At 66.1% G+C, this 23124-nt stretch overlaps 2 protein-coding genes across 3 annotated transcripts in view; one reads left to right on the top strand and one right to left on the bottom strand.

Annotated features, from left to right (window-relative positions):
* Positions 1 to 1170: 1170 nt before the first annotated feature.
* On the top strand, positions 1171 to 9591 carry PLD4 (phospholipase D family member 4). 2 transcript variants are annotated; one of them, XM_081097613.1, is made up of 10 exons: positions 1171 to 1285; positions 3790 to 3980; positions 5526 to 5709; positions 5859 to 5979; positions 6471 to 6598; positions 7412 to 7612; positions 8205 to 8344; positions 8446 to 8611; positions 8771 to 8867; positions 9106 to 9591. In XM_081097613.1, the coding sequence occupies exons 1-10, from the start codon at positions 1259 to 1261 to the stop codon at positions 9306 to 9308; spliced, it is 1458 nt and encodes a 485-aa protein (XP_080953739.1). In that variant the 5' UTR covers positions 1171 to 1258; the 3' UTR covers positions 9309 to 9591. The 2 variants fall into 2 exon arrangements, with proteins under 2 accessions (XP_080953739.1, XP_080953738.1); XM_081097612.1 differs by having other exon boundaries at positions 1233 to 1285; positions 8205 to 8264.
* A 2342-nt stretch (positions 9592 to 11933) lies between these two features.
* Positions 11934 to 23124, bottom strand: part of AHNAK2 (AHNAK nucleoprotein 2) — a gene marked incomplete at its 5' end in the record, with an annotated part of 42395 nt that continues 31204 nt past the window's right edge. Inside the window, 5 exons of the mRNA XM_081106976.1 lie at positions 11934 to 18369; positions 18553 to 19533; positions 19717 to 20769; positions 20953 to 21882; positions 22066 to 23046. Coding sequence (XP_080963102.1) covers positions 12511 to 18369; positions 18553 to 19533; positions 19717 to 20769; positions 20953 to 21882; positions 22066 to 23046 — 9804 coding nt within the window. The 3' untranslated portion in view covers positions 11934 to 12510. The remainder of the gene's footprint in view (positions 18370 to 18552; positions 19534 to 19716; positions 20770 to 20952; positions 21883 to 22065; positions 23047 to 23124) is intronic.

Below are 23124 nucleotides of genomic sequence, written 5' to 3'. Positions count from 1 at the left end.
ATATATATGAAGGTTCCTTAGCAAAAATGTCAATGAAGCAGGCGTGACAATGTCTACAGTTGTGGATTCTAAGTGGTGAGCTTGTGGGAGTCATTGCACCATCCTCGCCAATTTCCACATGTCTGAGAATTAGAAGAAAAAAAAAAGGGAAAAAGAGGAAGTAAATTAAGAGACGGTATTGCCACCCTTAAAACAGGCAACTCGGAACAGTGAGTGGATCCTCTAATGCAGTTGTCCGCTTTAAGGAAAAGTCAACAACTCAATTTAAAAATGGGCCCGAGACAAAACCAGGCCTCACGGGAGAGGAGGCCTGCCAGCTGGCAAACACGGGAACACGGAACACAGAACACAGGACACGGGACAGGCTCAGCCTCCTTCACAATCGGCCTCACGTGGGCACCGTTTCTATTCTATTTTATTTATTTTTAAAATATTTTTATTGATGTCAGAGAGGAAGGAAGAGGGAGAGAGAGAGAGAAACATCAATGATGAGCGAGAATATCGATCGGCTGCCCCGCACCTGGGGTGGAGCCCACAACCCGGGCATGTGGCCCGACCGGGAACTGAACTGTGACCTCCTGGTTCCTAGGTTGACGCTCAGCCCCTGAGCCAGACGGCCGGGCGGGCCTGCCTTGTCCGACGGCCAAGGAGCCACCCTCCGTGCCCTCTCCAGGTCCTGGCTGCCTCCATTTCCCAGCCTCCCTTGCAGCTAGATGCAGTCATGTGACTCAGTTCTAGATCAGGAAACCCCAGTAGAAGTGCCCGGTGGGACTTCCGGGGAGTCCTGGGGGTGCCCTGGACGCTCTGCTGGGACGCGGAGGTGACGGCTGAGCTCAGGCAGCCATTGTGGGGCCATGAGGCTGCTGGTCGACCCCTAGGCACGAGTGAGAGCTGAGGGGCCTGGCCCCCGAGGCCGTGGAGCCAGCACGGGGTCGAGCCCCGAGCCCTGAGCTTGGCCAGAGTCAGAGGGAATAAGCCATCTCGCTCGAGCTGGTCCCTTGGGTCCCTGTGGCTGGCGCGAAGTCCACCTGACCCGCAGGCGGGCCTGGGCGCCTCCACCTTGGGAGGTGGACGGAGCGTGACCTCTCTCTGGAGGTGAAAGTTCTCGGCCTCCCCGGTGCCGAGCGAGATGCTCAGGACTAAGAGGAAGTAGCCGAAGGGGAAGCTGCAGGCAAGGGGGGAGGCGGCAGGGGCGGGGCGGAGGCGGCGGGGAGCCCGCCCCGAGAGCTGAGGGCTGCGGTCGGCAGCTGGAGCCAAGATGGGTGCCAAGGCAGGACCCCCGGAGGTAAGTGCCCACGGGGCCGGGCCAGAGGCTGTGGTCCTCTCCTGGCCCCATGCTGCCAGCCACCCCGGCCCAGAGGGTCACAGAGCCAGCCGCTGGGCCTGCGACCACCCGTTCCTCCCAGCTTCTGCCGGAACCACCGGGGCCAGGGTCCCCGTGAGCTGACCACCAGCGTCTGTGTCCATCTGGGCCCGCAGCCGCCCACGCCCTGCAGGCCAGGAGCCCTGCAGCTTCAGCCAGGACCTCTGGTGCCTGCAGGGCCCACGGCTGCCCACACGGGCTGAGGGCTCAGCTGCCCAGGGGGGAGCCAGTGGGTCATTCTCTCGCAGCAGCAGGCCCCACCCAGGGACGCCCCCGGGTCCCCAGGGCTGCAGCGAGGGACTAGGTCAGCACCTGCCTAGCACCCTGGCGGCCAGCCCCCACCTCTCCCCCTCCCCCCCGTTCCTGTAGCTCCCAGTGGCCAAGAGGTGGGGTAGTGTGCTCTGGGGATCGGTGGCCTGGGCGGTGCCTCGGTGGCCCCATGTTCAGACGGGGCTCACCCGCCCCTGCCCGCGGGCTGTGGGGGAGGCCCCTTCACCACATGGTGTGGGCTCAGGGATCCTGTACAAGGACACCCCTGGGCCCCCTTCACCTGTCCCCCCGCCCCGGACACCGATGACCTCTCCTGAGAGTTAGTGAAGGCCCGAAGCTGGGCCCCAAATCCTCACTGGGAGGGGGTTGCAGTGAGCACCCCTAAGGCCCTGAGCTCCCCTCTGGGGGGGGAGGCAGCCTGACTCTCCTCTGTAGGGCCTTCCCGGCAGGGAGGGTGCCAGCCCAGGGGACTCTGGCAGAGCCCCTGCCTCGTTCTGGTTTTCAGGGTCCCCACCACCCTGAATGCTCTGGCCCCGGGCAGACAGACCCAGGTGCAGCTCCCGTGGCTGCCCCTCCCCCTGCTCAGGCCAGGGTTGACCTCAGAGGCCTCAGAGCGGAGCAGGCTGCCGGGTGCTGTGAGCTGGGTGCCGGGTGCTAGGTGCTGGGTGCCGGGTGCTGTGAGCTGGGTGCTGGGTGCTGGGTGCTGTGCAGCCCAGGCCCCAGGCAGCAGAGCCCCTTTCCCGCCACGTCTGGGAGGGAGGGAGGCTGTGCCCCCCATGAAGGTGTCAGTCTGGCGGTACAGGGTGACCCAGTCATCACACACAGCCCGTCGCTGACCCAGGGGGGCTCACTGACCCAGGGGGCATCCTGTTTAGGGCGGCCTCGGAGGCCGCTGTGGGGAGGGGCCCGGCTCCAGTGGGGGCTCTGCTGGCCTGGCTTCGGCTCCCTGGGGAAGTGACCACTCTGAGGCCACGTCTACTCCCAGATGCTGCAGAGGGACAGCCCCTGTCAGCCCCCAGGCCCCACACAGCGTCTAGAGGCCCCTGTCAGCCCCCAGGCCCCACACAGCGTCTAGAGGCCCCTGACTCAGCCCCCAGCCCCCTGACAGCATGTGGGGTCCCAGCTCAGCCCACACTGGGCCTCTCTGCCTCTCCATGCGGCATCTCCCCGGCAGGACCAGGGCCTGCAGCTCTGGGTGGGGGTCAGGGTGGGGGCGGAGGGGGCCCAGGCCAGGCCGGAAGCAGCTATTTATAGGCCTGAGAGGAGGCTACACTCCCAGGCAGAAGGGACTCTCACTCAGTGCGACTGTGGCTGAAACAGGAACCGAGATTCTGACACCCAGACACCCACTGAGAGGGACGTGCACGTGTGTGCGTGTGCACACACACAGCTAGTTATACACAGAGCAATTACACACACACACACACACACACACAGCCCGTTATACACAGAGCAATTACACACACACACACACACACAGCTAGTTATACACAGAGCAATTGCACACACACACACACACACACACAGCCCGTTATACACAGAGCAATTGCACACACACACACACACACACACACGCCCCAGTGGAAGGCCAGGGCTCCTCCAGTGCTGGGCCCGTCCCGCAGGCAGACTGCCCTGGTGGGCAGGAGCGCAGCCTCACACCCAGGGGCCCCAGGCAGGAGTTGGAGGCTCGGGGGTGAGCAGGTGTCTGCAGCGTCCCCATGGTGGGGATCCCCAGTGCCCAGCGGCCGGGTATGTGGCCAGGATGGGGTGGCCCAGACTGCCCTGCAGGGGCTGGGACACAGAGAGCGCCAGGGGCCAGGCAGGCACCCACAGCCACGCTGCCCCGGGGCAGACAGGCGGGCGTGGAAGGATGGGGCTTAGGGAGGGGGTCCACCCGCCTCATAGGCCTGTGGGCAGAAGGGTGAGGACAGAGCCAGCCCTGGGGAGCCTCAGGGCACCCCAACCCAAGAGCAGCGGGGCACCTGCCCCACCCCCTGGGGGGCCTGGAAGGACCCCCAGTGACCATGTGGCCGCCTGATCCCTCCAACACTGGGGTTGGGCCCCCTCAGCAACTGGCTTCACTCCCTCCCGACCCCCCAGCTGCAGGCTGGGGCTCCTGGCCTGGGGACCCTCAGTGATGCCTTCTCCGCTTGCAGGTGCTGGGAGCGCTGGCTGTGCTGGGGCTCGGGGCTGCTCTCCTCTGCCTCCTGTGGGAAGCGCCCTGGCTGACCCCCTGGGGCCAGCGACACCCCCAGGAAGGGCCGGCCGGGTCCCCAGGTTGTGGCTCCAGCCCAGCCTGGGAGCCCCTGGGAGGGGAGGCCCAGTGGCTGGGGCGAAACTCCTGCCGGTGAGTGAGCCGTGGGGCCGGTCTCAGCCCCGGGCCATCCCGCCTCCCAGGCTCCCAGCACCTCCTGGGTCCCGAGGGGGTGGCGGTGGGGCAGGGGCAGGGGCAGGGGTGGGGAAGGCCCGGCTGGACGGGCTGGAGTGGGCGGGAACGCGTGGCCTGGGTGCTCTTTGCGGCAAACACAGGGGCCACCAGGGCTCTGACCAGGCAGGTCCCACCTGGGCTTGTGGCACCTCGAGGCCCCGCCTGGGAGTGGTGTCTGCCCTGTGGGCCAGCCCTTCCCCGTGGACCCTTCCCCGTGGACCAGCCCTTCCCTGTGGACCAGCCCTTCCCCGTGAACCAGCCCTTCCCCGTGGGCCAGCCCTTCCCTGTGGACCCTTCCCCATGGACCAGCCCTTCCCCGTGGGCCAGCCCTTCCCCGTGGACCAGCCCTTCCCCGTGGACCCTTTCCCGTGGGCCCTTCCCCGTGGGCCCTTCCCCGTGGGCCAGCCCTTCCCTGTGGACCCTTCCCCGTGGACCAGCCCTTCCCCGTGGACCCTTCCCCATGGACCAGCCCTTCCCCGTGGGCCAGCCCTTCCCCGTGGACCAGCCCTTCCCCGTGGACCCTTTCCCGTGGGCCCTTCCCCGTGGGCCCTTCCCCGTGGGCCAGCCCTTCCCTGTGGACCCTTCCCCGTGGACCAGCCCTTCCCCGTGGACCCTTCCCCATGGACCAGCCCTTCCCCGTGGGCCAGCCCTTCCCCGTGGACCAGCCCTTCCCCGTGGACCCTTTCCCGTGGGCCCTTCCCCGTGGGCCCTTCCCCGTGGACCGACCCTTCCCTGTGGGCCAGCCCTTCCCTGTGGACCAGCCCTTCCCCGTGGACCCTTCCCTGTGGGCCCTTCCCCGTGGACCAGCCCTTCCCCATGGACCCTTTCCTGTGGGCCCTTCCCCGTGGACCAGCCCTTCCCCGTGGACCAGCCCTTCCCTGTGAACCAGCCCTTCCCCGTGGACCCTTCCCCGTGGGCCCTTCCCCGTGGACCAGCCCTTCCCCGTGGACCAGCCCTTCCCCATGGACCCTTCCCCGTGAACCAGCCCTTCCCCGTGGACCAGCCCTTCCCCGTGAACCAGCCCTTCCCTGTGGACCAGCCCTTCCCCGTGAACCAGCCCTTCCCCGTGGACCAGCCCTTCCCCGTGAACCAGCCCTTCCCCGTGGACCCTTCCCCGTGGGCCAGCCCTTCCCCGTGGACCAGCCCTTCCCCGTGGGCCAGCCCTTCCCCGTGGGCCAGCCCTTCCCCGTGGACCAGCCCTTCCCCGTGAACCAGCCCTTCCCCATGGGCCAGCCCTTCCCCGTGGACCCTTCCCCATGGGCCAGCCCTGGCCGCCTCCCTGGCAGGCTCCTGGGTGTCACCACCCCTGCAGGCTTGCTGGCTCAGCCCCTCCCTGCACCCTTGGCCTGGTTCTGCCTTGAGCCCTGTGGGCAGCAGCCACTAGGCTTGGTGGGCAGGGATGAGGCAGAGATGGGAGGCGGCTGGGGGCTCCTGAGCTCATGGCCCCCCTCCCCCCGCCCCCAGGCTGGTGCTCGTGGAGAGCCACCCCCAGGACCTGCCCTTCGCAGCCGGCAGCCCGTCCGCCCAGCCCCTGGCGCAGGCCTGGCTGCAGCTGCTGGACGCCGCTCAGGAGAGCGTCCACATAGCCTCCTACTACTGGTCGCTCACGGGCCAGGACATCGGGGTCAACGACTCCTCTTCCCAGCTGGTGCGCCCCCCCCCGCCCCCCTCCCCCACAGCGAGCCGGGGCCCAGCAGTGTGACTGCTGTGGGGGTCAGGGAGGCCCTGGGGAAGGCCTGGGTCCTCCCTCGGGGGCGGCAGAGGGCCAGCTGGTGACCGCTCCCCGCCCGGTTGCAGGGAGAGGCCCTTTTGCAGAAGCTGCTGCAGGTGCTGGGCAGGAACGTGTCCCTGGCCGTGGCCACCAGCCACCCCACGCTGGCCAGGAACTCCTCCGACCTGCGGGTCCTGGCAGACCGAGGTAGGGGCCTGCCCGCACCTTCCGCCCGGGGCGGGGAGGGGCCGAGCTGACTGGCTGGGCCATGGACAGAGACAGAACCGGAGCTGCGGGGGGCCGGGGGGCGGCGGGAAGACACCCAGAGCTTCCCCGGCGCCGGGAGGTGGGAGCGCAGAGCTTCCTGGGACCCGGCTCTGACAGAGCCAGAGGGTCATCGCCGCGGGCGCAGCACGGGTGGCCCGGGTCCCAGGTCCCGCCAAACCCAGCCGCTCTGACGGGGGGGGGGGGGGGGGGGGGGCGGTGGGCTCCGCGGGCGGCAGGAGGCGGGCCGCAGAATTGGTACAAGGAGGCTCAGGAGCCAGGCTGCCCTGCGGAGGTCCCGGGACAGCCAATGCCTCAGTTTCCCCGCCTGTAAAAGGGGGGTGACAGAGGCATCGGCCGAGCGGGACTGTTGGGAGGGAAAGCGTGGAGCCAGCTGGCAGACGGAGGCTGACCCGCTGCCCCGGCTCGGCCAGGCGCCCAGGTGCGCTCCGTGCCCATGGGGCGCCTCACCGGCGGCGTCCTGCACTCCAAGTTCTGGATCGTGGACGGGCGGCACGTCTACTTGGGCAGCGCCAACATGGACTGGCGGTCCCTGACGCAGGTGAGTCCCGGGGTGGCCCTCCCCGCCCTCCGGGGGCTCTGCCCGGTGTCCCCGCGGCTCGTCACTGTCACCGTCACCATCACCGGAGGGAAGTGGGTGAGCGGCCACGCCCATAACCTCACCCCCGTGGGCCCCCTGAGGCTGACCCCAAAGTTACAGACGCCACGCAGCCCCCAGCTCTCACTGCGCAATCTCTTTCTTGAGTGGGGTTTGTTGTTGTTGTTAATCCTCACCCAAGGATATGTTTTCATTGCTTTTCAGGGAGAGTGGAAGGGAGGGAGGAGGGGGAGAGAGAGAGAGAGAGAGAGAGAGAGAGAGAGAGAGAGACAGAGCGCCCAACCGGGGGCAGGAAGCGAACCCATGGCCCTTTGGTGCGCAGGGCGACGCTCCAACCACTGGGCCCTGCCGGCCAGGGCTGTGGAACCTCACTTAACTGGTGCCTCCATCCAGGCAAACACACAGACGGCACAGCCTGATCCCTTGTAGGAAAATCGACGCATTAACGCCGTCAAGCGCGGCTGGACGGTCACCGTGCTTGGCCTTGACCCTGAGGAGGAGCGGGCTCTCCTCCTTCCCGCTTTACGCGTTTCCGGGCGTTTCGGAAGGAAACCTGTGTGGCCTCCATCCTTGGAAGCAACGTTCAAGGCACACAGGGACCCGCCGGGCACCCCACTCCACCCTCCCAGCACCCTGTCCGTTAGGGATTCCTCCTGGCGATGCGCGGGGGGGGGGGGGGGGGGGCGGGGGGGGCAGCTGCTGGTGGGGGCCGCACCCCTGCCCTCGGGCCTCCTCCCACAGCCGCTCGCCCCGCAGGTGAAGGAGCTGGGGGCGGTGGTGCACAATTGCAGCCGCCTGGCCCGGGACCTGGAGAAGACCTTCCAGACCTACTGGGTGCTGGGGGCGCCCCGGGCTGTGCTCCCCAAGCACTGGCCTCACAACTTCTCGTCCCACATCAACCACTTCCAGCCCCTGCGGGCCCGCTTCGATGGGGTGCCCACCACAGCCTACTTCTCGGTAAGAGCGCTGCCCGGACCCACAGGGACGGCCCTGCCCTGGCCTGCTCTGCGGCCCCCACCAGCCTGCGAGGTCCTGGGGGGAGTGGGGGCGCCGGTGGGCTGTGTCTGGAGGAGGGCAGGCCCAGGCAGTGCCAGGGGAGGCAGCTACGAGCACCCACAGGAGACAGGCGGCCTGAGAGGTGTCTGGGGGGACTCCAAACAGGGGAGGGGGGAGGGGCTCCAGCTCGCCCGGGAGGTTGCCGGGCCAGCTCATCCCACGTCCTGTTGCTCTGTGGGTCGGAAGGAAGCCCCGCGGCCGGCCATGCCCCCAGCAGATGCCCTCAGCCCCCGGGCTGGTCCAGAGCAGAGACCTGGCGTCAGGGCGGGGACGTGACCCTGGACAAGGGGTCGCCCTGGGCAGGTGGGAAGGCTGGCCTGGACAGGGCCCCTCAGCCCCTCCCGTCTCTCTAGGCAGCGCCCCATCTTCCTCCTGGACCCCAAATCCTGGAGGGTGGCTGCAGGGAGGGCTCCCAGGTCCAGGAGCCGAGTGGTTCTGAGCAGCGGGCAGCGCCCTCAGGGACCTCTCTCCCCCCCCCCCCGCCCCCCAACAGGCCTCGCCGCCTGCGCTCTGCCCCCATGGCCGCACGCGGGACCTGGACGCGCTGCTGGAGGTGATGGGGGCGGCCCGGCGGTTCCTCTATGTCTCAGTGATGGACTACTTTCCCACCACACGCTTCAGCCGCCCGCCCAGGTGGGTGGGAGCCCGTGGCCCCGGAGGGGAGACCCGCTCTGCCCACAGCAGCTCCTGGCACGTCCCCCTCCGGCCAGGGCCTTGACCTTCCGCGCCCCCAGGTACTGGCCGGTGCTGGACAACGCGCTGCGGGAGGCGGCCTTCGGCAGGCACGTGCAGGTGCGCCTGCTGGTCAGCTGCTCGCTGCACACGGACCCCAGAATGTTCCCCTACCTGCGGTCCCTGCAGGCCTTCAGCAACCCCGCGGCCAACGTGTCCGTGGACGTGGTGAGGACCCAGTCCCCAGCGGACGGCCTCTGCCCTCCCCCTCCCCGCCCCCCCTCCCCCGCCCCCTTCCTCCTCCTCCCCCTCCTCCTCCCCCTCCCCCTCCCCCCTCCTCCCCCTCCCCCTCTCCCTCCTCCATACGCTCGCTCTCTGTCCCCAAAGAAAGTCTTCATCGTGCCTGTGGGGAATCACTCCAACATCCCGTTCAGCAGAATGAGTCACGGCAAGTTCATGGTCACGGAGAAGACGGCTTACATAGGTGAGCCCGGGGCAGGTCTGTGGGCAGGGCCAGGCTGGGCCCGCAGACCCGTCTGTGAGGGCCCCTGTGAGTGGGGGGACACACAGAGGCCACAGACCCGCGGAGGGGGACGGGGGGCGTGGCTCTCAGACCAGAGGGTCTCCGTGCGGCTCCGAGGGCACAAAACCAGCCCCGTGATCCCCATCCCCACGGTCCTACGCAAGGCCAGGCGCCAGCATCTCTCCTGCACGCCCTCCAGGCACCTCCAACTGGTCGGAAGATTACTTCAGCAGCACGTCGGGCGTGGGCCTGGTGGTCAGCCAGCGGGCCTCTGGGCCCCGGCCCCGGCTGAGCTCGGTACAGGAGCAGCTGCGGCAGCTGTTCGAGCGAGATTGGAGCTCCCGCTACGCCGTGGGCCTGGACGGACAGGCCCAGGGCCAGGACTGCGTGTGGCAGGGCTGAGGCCCAGCCCTGCCTGGCTCCCGGCCGGCACAGCTTCTGGTGGCCACTGTCCCCCCCCCACCCCAGTCCTCCCGGTCTGTCCCCCATCTGGGCTCCAAGCAGCTCCTTTCCCACAAGCCCTGGTCAGGGTCGAGACTGCCCAATGCCCAGTGTTGTGAACTGTTTGTTCTCCTGTTGTCCAAATACAGGCCCCCTAACCCCCACCTCCTCCAGGGAGCCCTCCAGGATGCCTCTTAATTCCCACAGAACTGCAATCCTGGCCCAGAAGTGGGGCCTTCGGAGTATGTGCGTCTCCTGGTCTGTGTGGGTCTAGCCCGTGGCCGGAGTCCAAATCCCGACCCTGTGAGGAGCCCCAGTCCCCATGGCAGCCGGGCCCCGCGTGTCTGCATGGAGCCACTGACTCCCCTCAATGCCCAGCCCCCAGGAACCTGGGCATTGGTATTTGCCAGAGCCGTTGGCTGGGGGTGGGGGAGCAGGAGCAGATGGACTGGCCCCCAATGACCCAGGTGTGTCCTGGGCAGTGCCTGGTGTGGCAGCGGGACCCAGACCTGTGGGCGGGGCTGGAGGGGGAGGTGGCCCAGGACTGTGTGTGTGTGTGGTGGGGGGGGGAGGGGGTAGAGTGAGGAGGACCTGGCTGAGCTGGGGGAGGGTGGCCCCGCTGGGACGGCCTGGACGCACCCTACCCCGGAACCGGAACCGCCTGCACCTGGGCTGCAAAGGCAGGGTCTGCGTTCGGTTCCAGCCCTTCGGATCGGGCGCCTGTCCCGCCTGCTGGCTTCTGACTTGGGCTGCGACCCACCGCCCGGCGGAGGCCCCGGTCACCGAGGCTGGTGGCGCTTGGGGCTGGCTCAGGGGCCCAGGGGCAGCGGACGCTGAGGAAGCGAAGCGAGGAGACACCGGGGTCCCGCTCCCCCACACCCGGGGTTGGCCCTTCCTGCCCCCCAAGTCCACGCTGCCCCTGGGGAGCTGCGGGGGTCGGGTGGGACGCCTCGGATACCAGCATCCTGCCTGTGAGGAGGTGCTCCCAGAGCCCACCTGACGCCCACCACAGGCACGGACCTGCGGGGGTGCCGGACCCACACAGCCTGCAGGGCAGCGGGCGGCTGGGGCTGGTCGGTGTGTGAGCTGCACTGACCGAGCGGGGCCGGGAGCGGACACCACCCACCCCACCTGCTGCCCAGGCCTGTCCACCCCGTCCCGGGTGCCTCAGCGAGCCCAGGCCTTGCCCTCTGGTCTGGGGGCCCCACCTCAGTGGCTGCCTGGATGGCAGAGCCCCTCCCCAGAGCCCAGATGGATGAGGATTGAGAGATGCGGGGGGTGGGGGGATGAGGGCGGAAGGGAGCTCCCTAACGTGGCCCCTTCTGGGGGTGCCACCTCCTGGAACCCCCTCCTGCGGAGCCCCAAGGGGAGCCTGTCCTTCCTTGTAACCAATACAGTGCACACAGGGGGGCGGGACTGAGGGGGGCAGCCAGGAGGGCCCCCCCCTTGCCCAGGGGCAGTGAACGCTGCCAGCAGGAACCAGGCCCCTGTGCCGGCGGGCGAGGACCTGAAGCTGCCAGCCGCTTGTCAGTTCGGAAGCAGCTTCTTCGCCGTCCAGCCCCCCCGGCCACCTGGGTCCCAGCCCCCGGGACCTGCGGAGGGGCGTGGGCTGGCCTCCCCGCCAGACACTGGGAGACGGTACCGTGTGATGTCCACCCCGCGAGCTGTGGTGGTTTCTCACACAGTGCACATAACACGCACGAGGGAGGCGGCCACGCTGGTCAGCATCGCAGGCCTTGATCCCGGGGTCCGGGCGGGTGGGGGGGTGAATCCCTGAGCCAGGCAGCCCCACCCGTGTTCCCAGAGGCCTGCCCTGGCCGGGCGGGGGCTGGGGCGGGGGGCCGGAGCCTGCGGGTCCATCCTCGCTTGCCTGCAGGAGGAAGGCCCACCGAGCTCTCCTTCATGCCCCCCACTCAGGAGGCGCTCAGGGACCTGCTGTCAGCTCCCCTCCAGGGGGTCCCAGTCCCCGAACCTGGATGACCCTTCCCACCCACCACGGGGCAGAGACCTGGCCTCCTCCCGACCTGACCTCATGTCCCTGTGGACGCTGCCTCCTGCCGTCCCAGGGCCTGGGGCGGGGGGGGCAGTCTCGGGAGCAGCAGTCCCCGGGGGCATAGAGCCCAGCTCCTGCCCCCGCACCCACAGCCAGGGCAGCAGCATCCCCTCCAACACCAGGGCCGGCATGGGGGCCAGGCTCCTCCGAACACAGCAGGCCCGGGAGCCCGGAGCCCGGAACCGGGGCCACTGTGGGAACCCCTACCCCCCCCGCCCCCCCCCCCAACACACACACAGCGTGGGCTTGCTGTGCGGGGGAAGGCGCTAGGGCAGGCAAGTTTCCGAGATGGTCCCCCTCCCCCTCGCGGCCTGGGACCCTGCTGCCCCTCCAGGCCTAGGCCCCTCCGCACTGTCTGCTGTGCCCGTCGGTGGGACATGGAGCCCCAGGCCACCACCTCTCGGTCTCCCAGGAGGGGCTGCGCGGCCAGAGGGATCCATGGACAACCCGGGACCAGCAGTGTGTGTTGGGGGGGGGGGGGGGACCTTGGGACGCGCTTCCAGAACAAAAGCCCTCGCAGCCGCACCGTGGGCGCATCACCTCCTTTATTGCCTGGCGGGGAACAGCGGGTGGAGTCGGCAGGGCACGGCGAGAGGCTGGGGCGCGCGGGGGCACCCCCGCTGGCTCACACCCACAGCCAGCACCTGGCACCGCCCTCCTGCCGGGGTCTGCGCGGGGCCCAGGGAGCGACCCAGGCTGCGGGGGGCGGTCAACAACGGAGTGAGCTGGTTACACGTATCTGCGAGCGGGCAGCGGGGTTCCCAGGGATATGGGGGACTCTGTCTGCAAGGAGGGAGCTGGAGGAGCCAGGGTGCAGAGCAGGGGAGGCCCCGCCCACACCTCGGCCGCGCACACCTGCAGCCACGCCCATGCGCACACCGTGACCACGCCCACACCACACCACAGCCGCGCGCCACCGCCAAGGCCACGGCCACGTGCGCAGCCAGCAGAGCCCGGCAGGGCGTGAGCGCAGGTCCCCATCCGATGAGCCCTCCAGCCACGCCTTCGGGAGCCCCCGCCCCGCGTGGCCCTTCGCTTGCAGAGTCGGTCCCGATGGCGCGCGCGGCTGGACACGGGCGCCTCTGCCCCCTGGAAAGTGGCCCTGCGGCCTCACTGGGTCTGGGGCGCGGGCGCGGGCTGGGCACCGGCCTTCCCGCTCGGCTCCGGCCTGGCTGCCTCCGTTCCGGCCTTGGGCGTCGCCGCGGCGCTGGGGGCCGGCCGGGCGCCTGCAGCCCCCGCGGGCTCCCCGGGCTCCCCCGCCTTGTCCTCGGCGGAGAAGCTTTCTCGGGCATCGAAAAACGTGAGCGCCTCTTCCTGGGGCTTGGCCTCCGCCGGGCCCGGCTCGTCCCCAGCGCTCTCGCTCTTCCCGCTGGGGGCCGAGGAGAACCCTAATCTGGGGAATCGGAACCAGCCCGCCTTCTCCGGCTTCTTGGGCAGCTCGGCCGCCGGGCGGGCCTCGGGCTGCGTTTGGACCGGAGCCGGTGCGGGTTCCTCTTCTGTGGCTGCGGTGCTGGTGTCCTCGGCCGCCGCGGAGGAGAACCCGATGCTCGGAAGCCAAAACCGGAACCGCCCGGAGGACCGTTTGCTTTCCGGCTTCTCCCTGGCAGCCCCGTCTCCCGCTCGGCCTTCTTCAGGGGGCAATTCGAGGATTTCCGCGGGCTCCTCGTCGTCGAAACCGCTGTCTGCAGGCTGGAGGCCCGAGCTCCCTTCCGACGTGGCCGTCTGCGGTCCCTCGTCGGTGCCAGAGAAGATGATTTCAAACGTCTCTGTGTCCGGCTGCAGGGCTCCAGGCCGCCGGTCAGCTCCCAGGGCCGCCGGGTCACCTTGGGAAGCGGCTTGGCTGCCCTGAGTGACCACCTGCACCTGGGCCCGCAAGGGGCTCTCGGGGACCTTCCCCTTGAGCAAGGAGAACCCATAGGAAGGCGTCTGGACCTCGGAGGCTGGGATCTCTGACTCCCGGACGATCTGAGTGGAGCCAGCCTGGGGTCCCGGCCAGTCAGCAGGCTCTGCCAGGACCCTGCTGTGTATGGTGACCTCCCGGCTCTCCACCCGGGCACCTTGAATGTGGACTCTGACCTTGGAAATGGGGCTGGCCTCGGCGGGGAGGTCCACGGCCACCGGCTGCTGCCCAGGGCCCACAGCACCGGCCTGCAGGAGGCTCACGCCCCACACCCCAGGGTGCTCCTTGCTCAGGGCCAGATCCAGTCTGCTGTCCGGGCACCACACCTCTCGCACAGCCGGGGGGATGAAGATGTCGGCCTCGCAGCTGGGGGCGGGGAAGGTGAACCTGGGCACCTTTAACTTGGGGAACTTGACAGTGACCACAGAATCCTCCCAGACCCGACCCACGATGGAGATTTGGGCTGGCACGTCTGTCCTCGAAGCCTTCAGTCTGAGAGGGCCTTCCGGTGAGGTAGACGGGTGCTCAGCACTCCCTGCCCCTCTGGCAGGAGCTTGGGTTTCTGAAAGTCTCCCTCCAGGCATCTGAAGGGAAAGGGGGCCTTTGCTGGGACCCACCCAGGCCTGGGAAGTGGGAGGCTCATCGGGGGACATGCTGGCAGGAGGCAGGTGCAGCCCCGAGCCTGGGGCTGGGCTGTGCAGACCTCCCCTGAGAGCTTCCGCCGCATCCGCCTCTGCCTCTGCCTCTGCCTCTGGGGGCGATGGGGCCACGGCTGCCTCCGCCTCTGACCCAGGAGCACAGACCCCTGGACTCTTGGCTGCAGCGGGGGCCTCCCCTTCCCTCGGTGCCCCCGCCCCCCCCTGCTCCTTCGAGGAGCGCCAGAAGCTGGGCAGGCGGAGCGAGGGCATCCTGAACCAGCTGTCCTGCGAGCTGGCCCGCTCGGCTCCGGCTGCCACGTCCCCCACGGGCACCCCCCCTGCAGCCATGGCGGATGTCCCAGCACTGCCCGCGGGCTCCTCCGTGCCCCTGGACATGGAGACGCCTGCAGGTGGCAGCGGAGTGGCTGAGCCCAGGAACACTGTGGCTTCCTCAGAGTCCAGGACCTGTGTGGGGCTGCGAGGGGAGGGGGCACCCTCCCGGGCGCGGGGCTCTCCCTCGGCCTCGGCTGCCACTGCGACTGAAAACCGGAACTTCGGTCGATGGAATTTAGGAAAAGTCACGCGGCCATAAGACATGTGAACCGGGGGGTCCGCAGGGCCAGGGCGGCTGTCAGGTTGGGACGAAGGAACGGGCTCCCAGGATGGGAGGTCGGCAGCACGTGGGGCGCTGAACTGGGGCGCACCCCCCTTGGACTCAGAGAGGGTTTCCCAAGGCACCTCTGGAGAGACGCTCGCTCTGGGGAGAGGCACCTGGCACTTCGTACGTGTGGCGTCCTCCCAACCCGCGTCGCCCGTGGAAACAGAATGATCAGCTGAGTCAACAGTTGTATGCACTTTGTCAGGAGAGGAAGTCACTTCTGCAACGGTGGCACCTCCGCGGGCGTGCGCCGACACCGAGTACGTCTTACTGGATGATGGTCGGAAGAACGGCATGCTGACCTTGGGCATCTTGAACTTGCTCTCTCGGGTGGCTACCTCCTTGTCCTCCGGGCCAATGGCACCCACCACCCTGGTGTGTGGCTCCTGGATAGCCACCTCCACACGGGACGGCGACACCTCTGTGTCAGGAGGGGTCACCTCCCCTTTGGCGCATTTAAGGTCCAGTTTTGGCCCCTTGATGTCCACCTTGGGCACCTTAATGCTGGGCATCTGCATCTTGGGCAGGTGGCCTTTGATCTTGGCCCCTTCTACTTTGCCCTTCAGCTCCCCCAGCGTCACCTCTCCTTCCTGCAGGGGGACCTCCACCTCTCCCCCAGGGATCTCGAGATCAGCAGATGGCAGGTGGATGCTACCTTCTGGGCCGTGAATCTCACCTACCATGGACGGCAGAGTGGCCGTCCCCGTGGTGTTGTACATGGACACGTCCACTGAAGTTCCCCAATCCTTGCTTGGTGGAGATGCACCGAAGGAAGGCATCTTGAACTTGGGCATCTTGAACTTGCTGTCTTTGGTAGCCACTGCCTTATCCCCCAGGACAATGTCTCCCTCCAGCTTCGAGCCATCTGCCTGGATTTCAACTTCCACACTGGGCACGGACACCTCCAAGTCAGGGGCAGTCACCACCCCTTTGGAGCCTTTCAGGTTGTCCTGGATGTCCACTTGGGGGCCCTTAAAGTCTACTTTGGGCATCTTCATGCTGGGCATGTGCACCTTGGGCAGGTGCCATTTGCTGCCACCTGCGGAGGCCGATCCATGGAGCTCTACAGTAGGCAGGTGAGCCTCCGGGAGCTTCACTCCCAGCTCGCCTGTCTTGATGTCCACGTCGGGAGACGGCAGCTCAATACTGAGGTCACTGGCTTTGACGTCAGTCTGGATGGAGGGCAGGGACACGTCTGCCTCAGCCTTTGGCAGGGACACGTCCACTGAGGCCTCCATGGATTTGCCTGGCCCAGACATCCCGAAGGAAGGCATCTTGAACTTGGGCATCTTGAACTTGCTGTCTTTGGTGGCCACCTCTGTGTCCCCCAGAACGATGTCTCCCTCCAGCTTGGCGCCCGGAGCCTGAATGTCCACCTCCACACTGGGCAGCGAAACCTCCATGTCGGGGACGGTCACCTCCCCTTTGGCGCCCTTCAGGTCCAGCTTGGGCCCCTTGATGTCCACCTGGGGGGCCTTGACGTCTACTTTGGGCATCTTCACGCTGGGCATCTGCACCTTGGGCATGTGGCCCTTGAACGTGGCCCCTTCTGCTTTGCCCTTCAGTTCTCCAAGCTTCACTTCTCCCTCGGGGATGGTCACCTCCCCTTTGGCGCCCTTCAGGTCCACTTTGGGCCCCTTGATGTCCACCTGGGGGGCCTTGACGTCTACTTTGGGCATCTTCATGCTGGGCATGTGCACCTTGGGCAGGTGCCCTTTGAGTCCAACTCCGGAGGAGGGTTCCTGGAGCTCTCCCTCGGGCAGGTGGCCCTCCGGGAGCTTCACTCCCAGCTCTCCTGTCTTCACGTCCACGTCGGCAGAAGGCAGCTCGATGCTGAGGTCACTGGTCTTGATGTCAGTCTGGATGGAGGGCAGGGACACGTCCACTGAGGCCTCCATGGACTTGCCGGGCCCAGACGTCCCAAAGGAAGGCATCTTGAACTTGGGCATCTTGAACTTGCTGTCGTGGGCTGCCACCTCCTTGGAACCCAAGACAATGTCGCCCTCCAGCTTGGCGCCCGGAGCCTGGACGTCGATCTCCACACTGGGCAGCGACACTTCCATGTCAGGGGCCGACACCTCCCCTTTGGCGCCCTTCAGGTCCAGTTTGGGCCCCTTGATGTCCACCTGGAGGCCCTTGAAGTCTACTTTGGGCATCTTCATGCTGGGCATGTGCACCTTGGGCAGGTGCCCTTTGAACCCCATTCCGGAGGAGGGTCCCTCGAGCTCTCCCTCAGGCAGGTGGCCCTCCGGGAGCTTCACTCCCAGCTCGCCTGTCTTGATGTCCACGTCGGCAGACGGCAGCTCGATACTGAGGGCACTGGCCTTGACGTCAGCCTGGATGGAGGGCAGGGACACGTCTGCCTCAGCCTTTGGCAGGGACACGTCCACTGAGGCCTCCATGGACTTGCCTGGCCCAGACATCCCGAAGGAAGGCATCTTGAACTTGGGCATCTTGAACTTGCTGTCTTTGGTGGCCACCTCTGTGTCCCCCAGAACGATGTCTCCCTCCAGCTTGGCGCCCGGAGCCTGAATGTCCACCTCCACACTGGGCAGCGAAACCTCCATGTCGGGGACGGTCACCTCCCCTTTGGCGCCCTTCAGGTCCAGCTTGGGCCCCTTGATGTCCACCTGGGGGGCCTTGACGTCTACTTTGGGCATCTTCACGCTGGGCATCTGCACCTTGGGCATGTGGCCCTTGAACGTGGCCCCTTCTGCTTTGCCCTTCAGTTCTCCAAGCTTCACTTCTCCCTCGGGGACGGTCACCTCCCCTTTGGCGCCCTTCAGGTCCACTTTGGGCCCCTTGATGTCCACCTGGGGGCCCTTGAAGTCTACTTTGGGCATCTTCATGCTGGGCATGTGCACCTTGGGCAGGTGCCCTTTGAGTCCAACTCCGGAGGAGGGTTCCTGGAGCTCTCCCTCGGGCAGGTGGCCCTCCGGGAGCTTCACTCCCAGCTCTCCTGTCTTCACGTCCACGTCGGCAGAGGGCAGCTCGATGCTGAGGTCACTGGTCTTGATGTCAGTCTGGATGGAGGGCAGGGACACGTCCACTGAGGCCTCCATGGACTTGCCGGGCCCAGACGTCCCGAAGGAAGGCATCTTGAACTTGGGCATCTTGAACTTGCTGTCGTGGGCTGCCACCTCCTTGGAACCCAAGACAATGTCGCCCTCCAGCTTGGCGCCCGGAGCCTGGACGTCGATCTCCACACTGGGCAGCGACACTTCCATGTCAGGGGCCGACACCTCCCCTTTGGCGCCCTTCAGGTCCAGTTTGGGCCCCTTGATGTCCACCTGGGGGCCCTTGAAGTCTACTTTGGGCATCTTCATGCTGGGCATGTGCACCTTGGGCAGGTGCCCTTTGAACCCCATTCCGGAGGAGGGTCCCTCGAGCTCTCCCTCTGGCAGGTGGCCCTCCGGGAGCTTCACTCCCAGCTCGCCTGTCTTGATGTCCACGTCGGCAGACGGCAGCTCGATACTGAGGTCACTGGCCTTGACGTCAGCCTGGATGGAGGGCAGGGACACGTCTGCCTCAGCCTTTGGCAGGGACACGTCCACTGAGGCCTCCATGGACTTGCCTGGCCCAGACATCCCGAAGGAAGGCATCTTGAACTTGGGCATCTTGAACTTGCTGTCTTTGGTGGCCACCTCTGTGTCCCCCAGAACGATGTCTCCCTCCAGCTTGGCGCCCGGAGCCTGAATGTCCACCTCCACACTGGGCAGCGAAACCTCCATGTCGGGGACGGTCACCTCCCCTTTGGCGCCCTTCAGGTCCAGCTTGGGCCCCTTGATGTCCACCTGGGGGGCCTTGACGTCTACTTTGGGCATCTTCACGCTGGGCATCTGCACCTTGGGCATGTGTCCCTTGAACGTGGCCCCTTCTGCTTTGCCCTTCAGTTCTCCAAGCTTCACTTCTCCCTCGGGGACGGTCACCTCCCCTTTGGCGCCCTTCAGGTCCACTTTGGGCCCCTTGATGTCCACCTGGGGGCCCTTGAAGTCTACTTTGGGCATCTTCATGCTGGGCATGTGCACCTTGGGCAGGTGCCCTTTGAGTCCAACTCCGGAGGAGGGTTCCTGGAGCTCTCCCTCGGGCAGGTGGCCCTCCGGGAGCTTCACTCCCAGCTCTCCTGTCTTCACGTCCACGTCGGCAGAGGGCAGCTCGATGCTGAGGTCACTGGTCTTGATGTCAGTCTGGATGGAGGGCAGGGACACGTCCACTGAGGCCTCCATGGACTTGCCGGGCCCAGACGTCCCGAAGGAAGGCATCTTGAACTTGGGCATCTTGAACTTGCTGTCGTGGGCTGCCACCTCCTTGGAACCCAAGACAATGTCGCCCTCCAGCTTGGCGCCCGGAGCCTGGACGTCGATCTCCACACTGGGCAGCGACACTTCCATGTCAGGGGCCGACACCTCCCCTTTGGCGCCCTTCAGGTCCAGTTTGGGCCCCTTGATGTCCACCTGGGGGCCCTTGAAGTCTACTTTGGGCATCTTCATGCTGGGCATGTGCACCTTGGGCAGGTGCCCTTTGAACCCCATTCCGGAGGAGGGTCCCTCGAGCTCTCCCTCAGGCAGGTGGCCCTCCGGGAGCTTCACTCCCAGCTCGCCTGTCTTGATGTCCACGTCGGCAGACGGCAGCTCGATACTGAGGTCACTGGCCTTGACGTCAGCCTGGATGGAGGGCAGGGACACGTCTGCCTCAGCCTCTGGCAGGGACACGTCCACTGAGGCCTCCATGGACTTGCCTGGCCCAGACATCCCGAAGGAAGGCATCTTGAACTTGGGCATCTTGAACTTGCTGTCTTTGGTGGCCACCTCTGTGTCCCCCATAACGATGTCTCCCTCCAGCTTGGCGCCCGGAGCCTGAATGTCCACCTCCACACTGGGCAGCGAAACCTCCATGTCGGGGACGGTCACCTCCCCTTTGGCGCCCTTCAGGTCCAGCTTGGGCCCCTTGATGTCCACCTGGGGGGCCTTGATGTCTACTTTGGGCATCTTCACGCTGGGCATCTGCACCTTGGGCATGTGTCCCTTGAACGTGGCCCCTTCTGCTTTGCCCTTCAGTTCTCCAAGCTTCACTTCTCCCTCGGGGACGGTCACCTCCCCTTTGGCGCCCTTCAGGTCCACTTTGGGCCCCTTGATGTCCACCTGGGGGCCCTTGAAGTCTACTTTGGGCATCTTCATGCTGGGCATGTGCACCTTGGGCAGGTGCCCTTTGAGTCCAACTCCGGAGGAGGGTTCCTGGAGCTCTCCCTCGGGCAGGTGGCCCTCCGGGAGCTTCACTCCCAGCTCTCCTGTCTTCACGTCCACGTCGGCAGAGGGCAGCTCGATGCTGAGGTCACTGGTCTTGATGTCAGTCTGGATGGAGGGCAGGGACACGTCCACTGAGGCCTCCATGGACTTGCCGGGCCCAGACGTCCCGAAGGAAGGCATCTTGAACTTGGGCATCTTGAACTTGCTGTCGTGGGCTGCCACCTCCTTGGAACCCAAGACAATGTCGCCCTCCAGCTTGGCGCCCGGAGCCTGGACGTCGATCTCCACACTGGGCAGCGACACTTCCATGTCAGGGGCCGACACCTCCCCTTTGGCGCCCTTCAGGTCCAGTTTGGGCCCCTTGATGTCCACCTGGGGGCCCTTGAAGTCTACTTTGGGCATCTTCATGCTGGGCATGTGCACCTTGGGCAGGTGCCCTTTGAACCCCATTCCGGAGGAGGGTCCCTCGAGCTCTCCCTCAGGCAGGTGGCCCTCCGGGAGCTTCACTCCCAGCTCGCCTGTCTTGATGTCCACGTCGGCAGACGGCAGCTCGATACTGAGGTCACTGGCCTTGACGTCAGCCTGGATGGAGGGCAGGGACACGTCTGCCTCAGCCTCTGGCAGGGACACGTCCACTGAGGCCTCCATGGACTTGCCTGGCCCAGACATCCCGAAGGAAGGCATCTTGAACTTGGGCATCTTGAACTTGCTGTCTTTGGTGGCCACCTCTGTGTCCCCCAGAACGATGTCTCCCTCCAGCTTGGCGCCCGGAGCCTGAATGTCCACCTCCACACTGGGCAGCGAAACCTCCATGTCGGGGACGGTCACCTCCCCTTTGGCGCCCTTCAGGTCCAGCTTGGGCCCCTTGATGTCCACCTGGGGGGCCTTGACGTCTACTTTGGGCATCTTCACGCTGGGCATCTGCACCTTGGGCATGTGTCCCTTGAACGTGGCCCCTTCTGCTTTGCCCTTCAGTTCTCCAAGCTTCACTTCTCCCTCGGGGACGGTCACCTCCCCTTTGGCGCCCTTCAGGTCCACTTTGGGCCCCTTGATGTCCACCTGGGGGCCCTTGAAGTCTACTTTGGGCATCTTCATGCTGGGCATGTGCACCTTGGGCAGGTGCCCTTTGAGTCCAACTCCGGAGGAGGGTTCCTGGAGCTCTCCCTCGGGCAGGTGGCCCTCCGGGAGCTTCACTCCCAGCTCTCCTGTCTTCACGTCCACGTCGGCAGAGGGCAGCTCGATGCTGAGGTCACTGGTCTTGATGTCAGTCTGGATGGAGGGCAGGGACACGTCCACTGAGGCCTCCATGGACTTGCCGGGCCCAGACGTCCCGAAGGAAGGCATCTTGAACTTGGGCATCTTGAACTTGCTGTCGTGGGCTGCCACCTCCTTGGAACCCAAGACAATGTCGCCCTCCAGCTTGGCGCCCGGAGCCTGGACGTCGATCTCCACACTGGGCAGCGACACTTCCATGTCAGGGGCCGACACCTCCCCTTTGGCGCCCTTCAGGTCCAGTTTGGGCCCCTTGATGTCCACCTGGGGGCCCTTGAAGTCTACTTTGGGCATCTTCATGCTGGGCATGTGCACCTTGGGCAGGTGCCCTTTGAACCCCATTCCGGAGGAGGGTCCCTCGAGCTCTCCCTCAGGCAGGTGGCCCTCCGGGAGCTTCACTCCCAGCTCGCCTGTCTTGATGTCCACGTCGGCAGACGGCAGCTCGATACTGAGGTCACTGGCCTTGACGTCAGCCTGGATGGAGGGCAGGGACACGTCTGCCTCAGCCTCTGGCAGGGACACGTCCACTGAGGCCTCCATGGACTTGCCTGGCCCAGACATCCCGAAGGAAGGCATCTTGAACTTGGGCATCTTGAACTTGCTGTCTTTGGTGGCCACCTCTGTGTCCCCCAGAACGATGTCTCCCTCCAGCTTGGCGCCCGGAGCCTGAATGTCCACCTCCACACTGGGCAGCGAAACCTCCATGTCGGGGACGGTCACCTCCCCTTTGGCGCCCTTCAGGTCCAGCTTGGGCCCCTTGATGTCCACCTGGGGGGCCTTGACGTCTACTTTGGGCATCTTCACGCTGGGCATCTGCACCTTGGGCATGTGTCCCTTGAACGTGGCCCCTTCTGCTTTGCCCTTCAGTTCTCCAAGCTTCACTTCTCCCTCGGGGACGGTCACCTCCCCTTTGGCGCCCTTCAGGTCCACTTTGGGCCCCTTGATGTCCACCTGGGGGCCCTTGAAGTCTACTTTGGGCATCTTCATGCTGGGCATGTGCACCTTGGGCAGGTGCCCTTTGAGTCCAACTCCGGAGGAGGGTTCCTGGAGCTCTCCCTCGGGCAGGTGGCCCTCCGGGAGCTTCACTCCCAGCTCTCCTGTCTTCACGTCCACGTCGGCAGAGGGCAGCTCGATGCTGAGGTCACTGGTCTTGATGTCAGTCTGGATGGAGGGCAGGGACACGTCCACTGAGGCCTCCATGGACTTGCCGGGCCCAGACGTCCCGAAGGAAGGCATCTTGAACTTGGGCATCTTGAACTTGCTGTCGTGGGCTGCCACCTCCTTGGAACCCAAGACAATGTCGCCCTCCAGCTTGGCGCCCGGAGCCTGGACGTCGATCTCCACACTGGGCAGCGACACTTCCATGTCAGGGGCCGACACCTCCCCTTTGGCGCCCTTCAGGTCCAGTTTGGGCCCCTTGATGTCCACCTGGGGGCCCTTGAAGTCTACTTTGGGCATCTTCATGCTGGGCATGTGCACCTTGGGCAGGTGCCCTTTGAACCCCATTCCGGAGGAGGGTCCCTCGAGCTCTCCCTCAGGCAGGTGGCCCTCCGGGAGCTTCACTCCCAGCTCGCCTGTCTTGATGTCCACGTCGGCAGACGGCAGCTCGATACTGAGGTCACTGGCCTTGACGTCAGCCTGGATGGAGGGCAGGGACACGTCTGCCTCAGCCTCTGGCAGGGACACGTCCACTGAGGCCTCCATGGACTTGCCTGGCCCAGACATCCCGAAGGAAGGCATCTTGAACTTGGGCATCTTGAACTTGCTGTCTTTGGTGGCCACCTCTGTGTCCCCCAGAACGATGTCTCCCTCCAGCTTAGCGCCCGGAGCCTGAATGTCCACCTCCACACTGGGCAGCGAAACCTCCATGTCGGGGACGGTCACCTCCCCTTTGGCGCCCTTCAGGTCCAGCTTGGGCCCCTTGATGTCCACCTGGGGGGCCTTGACGTCTACTTTGGGCATCTTCACGCTGGGCATCTGCACCTTGGGCATGTGTCCCTTGAACGTGGC

The sequence above is a fragment of the Myotis nattereri genome (assembly GCF_964212035.1).
Source record: "Myotis nattereri genome assembly, chromosome: 1".
Classification (NCBI taxonomy): Eukaryota; Metazoa; Chordata; class Mammalia; order Chiroptera; family Vespertilionidae; genus Myotis; species Myotis nattereri.
Note: the sequence above shows the minus strand (reverse complement) of the source record. Positions and strands in the feature narration are given on the sequence as shown.

Bases quoted from the DNA above. Each gene is read 5' to 3' on its own strand.
- PLD4 (XM_081097612.1), top strand. From the start codon at position 1,259: ATGGGTGCCAAGGCAGGACCCCCGGAG. The intron at 8,265-8,445 runs GTGATGGGGGCG...CCGCGCCCCCAG, and splicing joins ACCTGGACGCGCTGCTGGAG to GTACTGGCCGGTGCTGGACA. The intron at 8,868-9,105 runs GTGAGCCCGGGG...CACGCCCTCCAG, and splicing joins GGAGAAGACGGCTTACATAG to GCACCTCCAACTGGTCGGAA.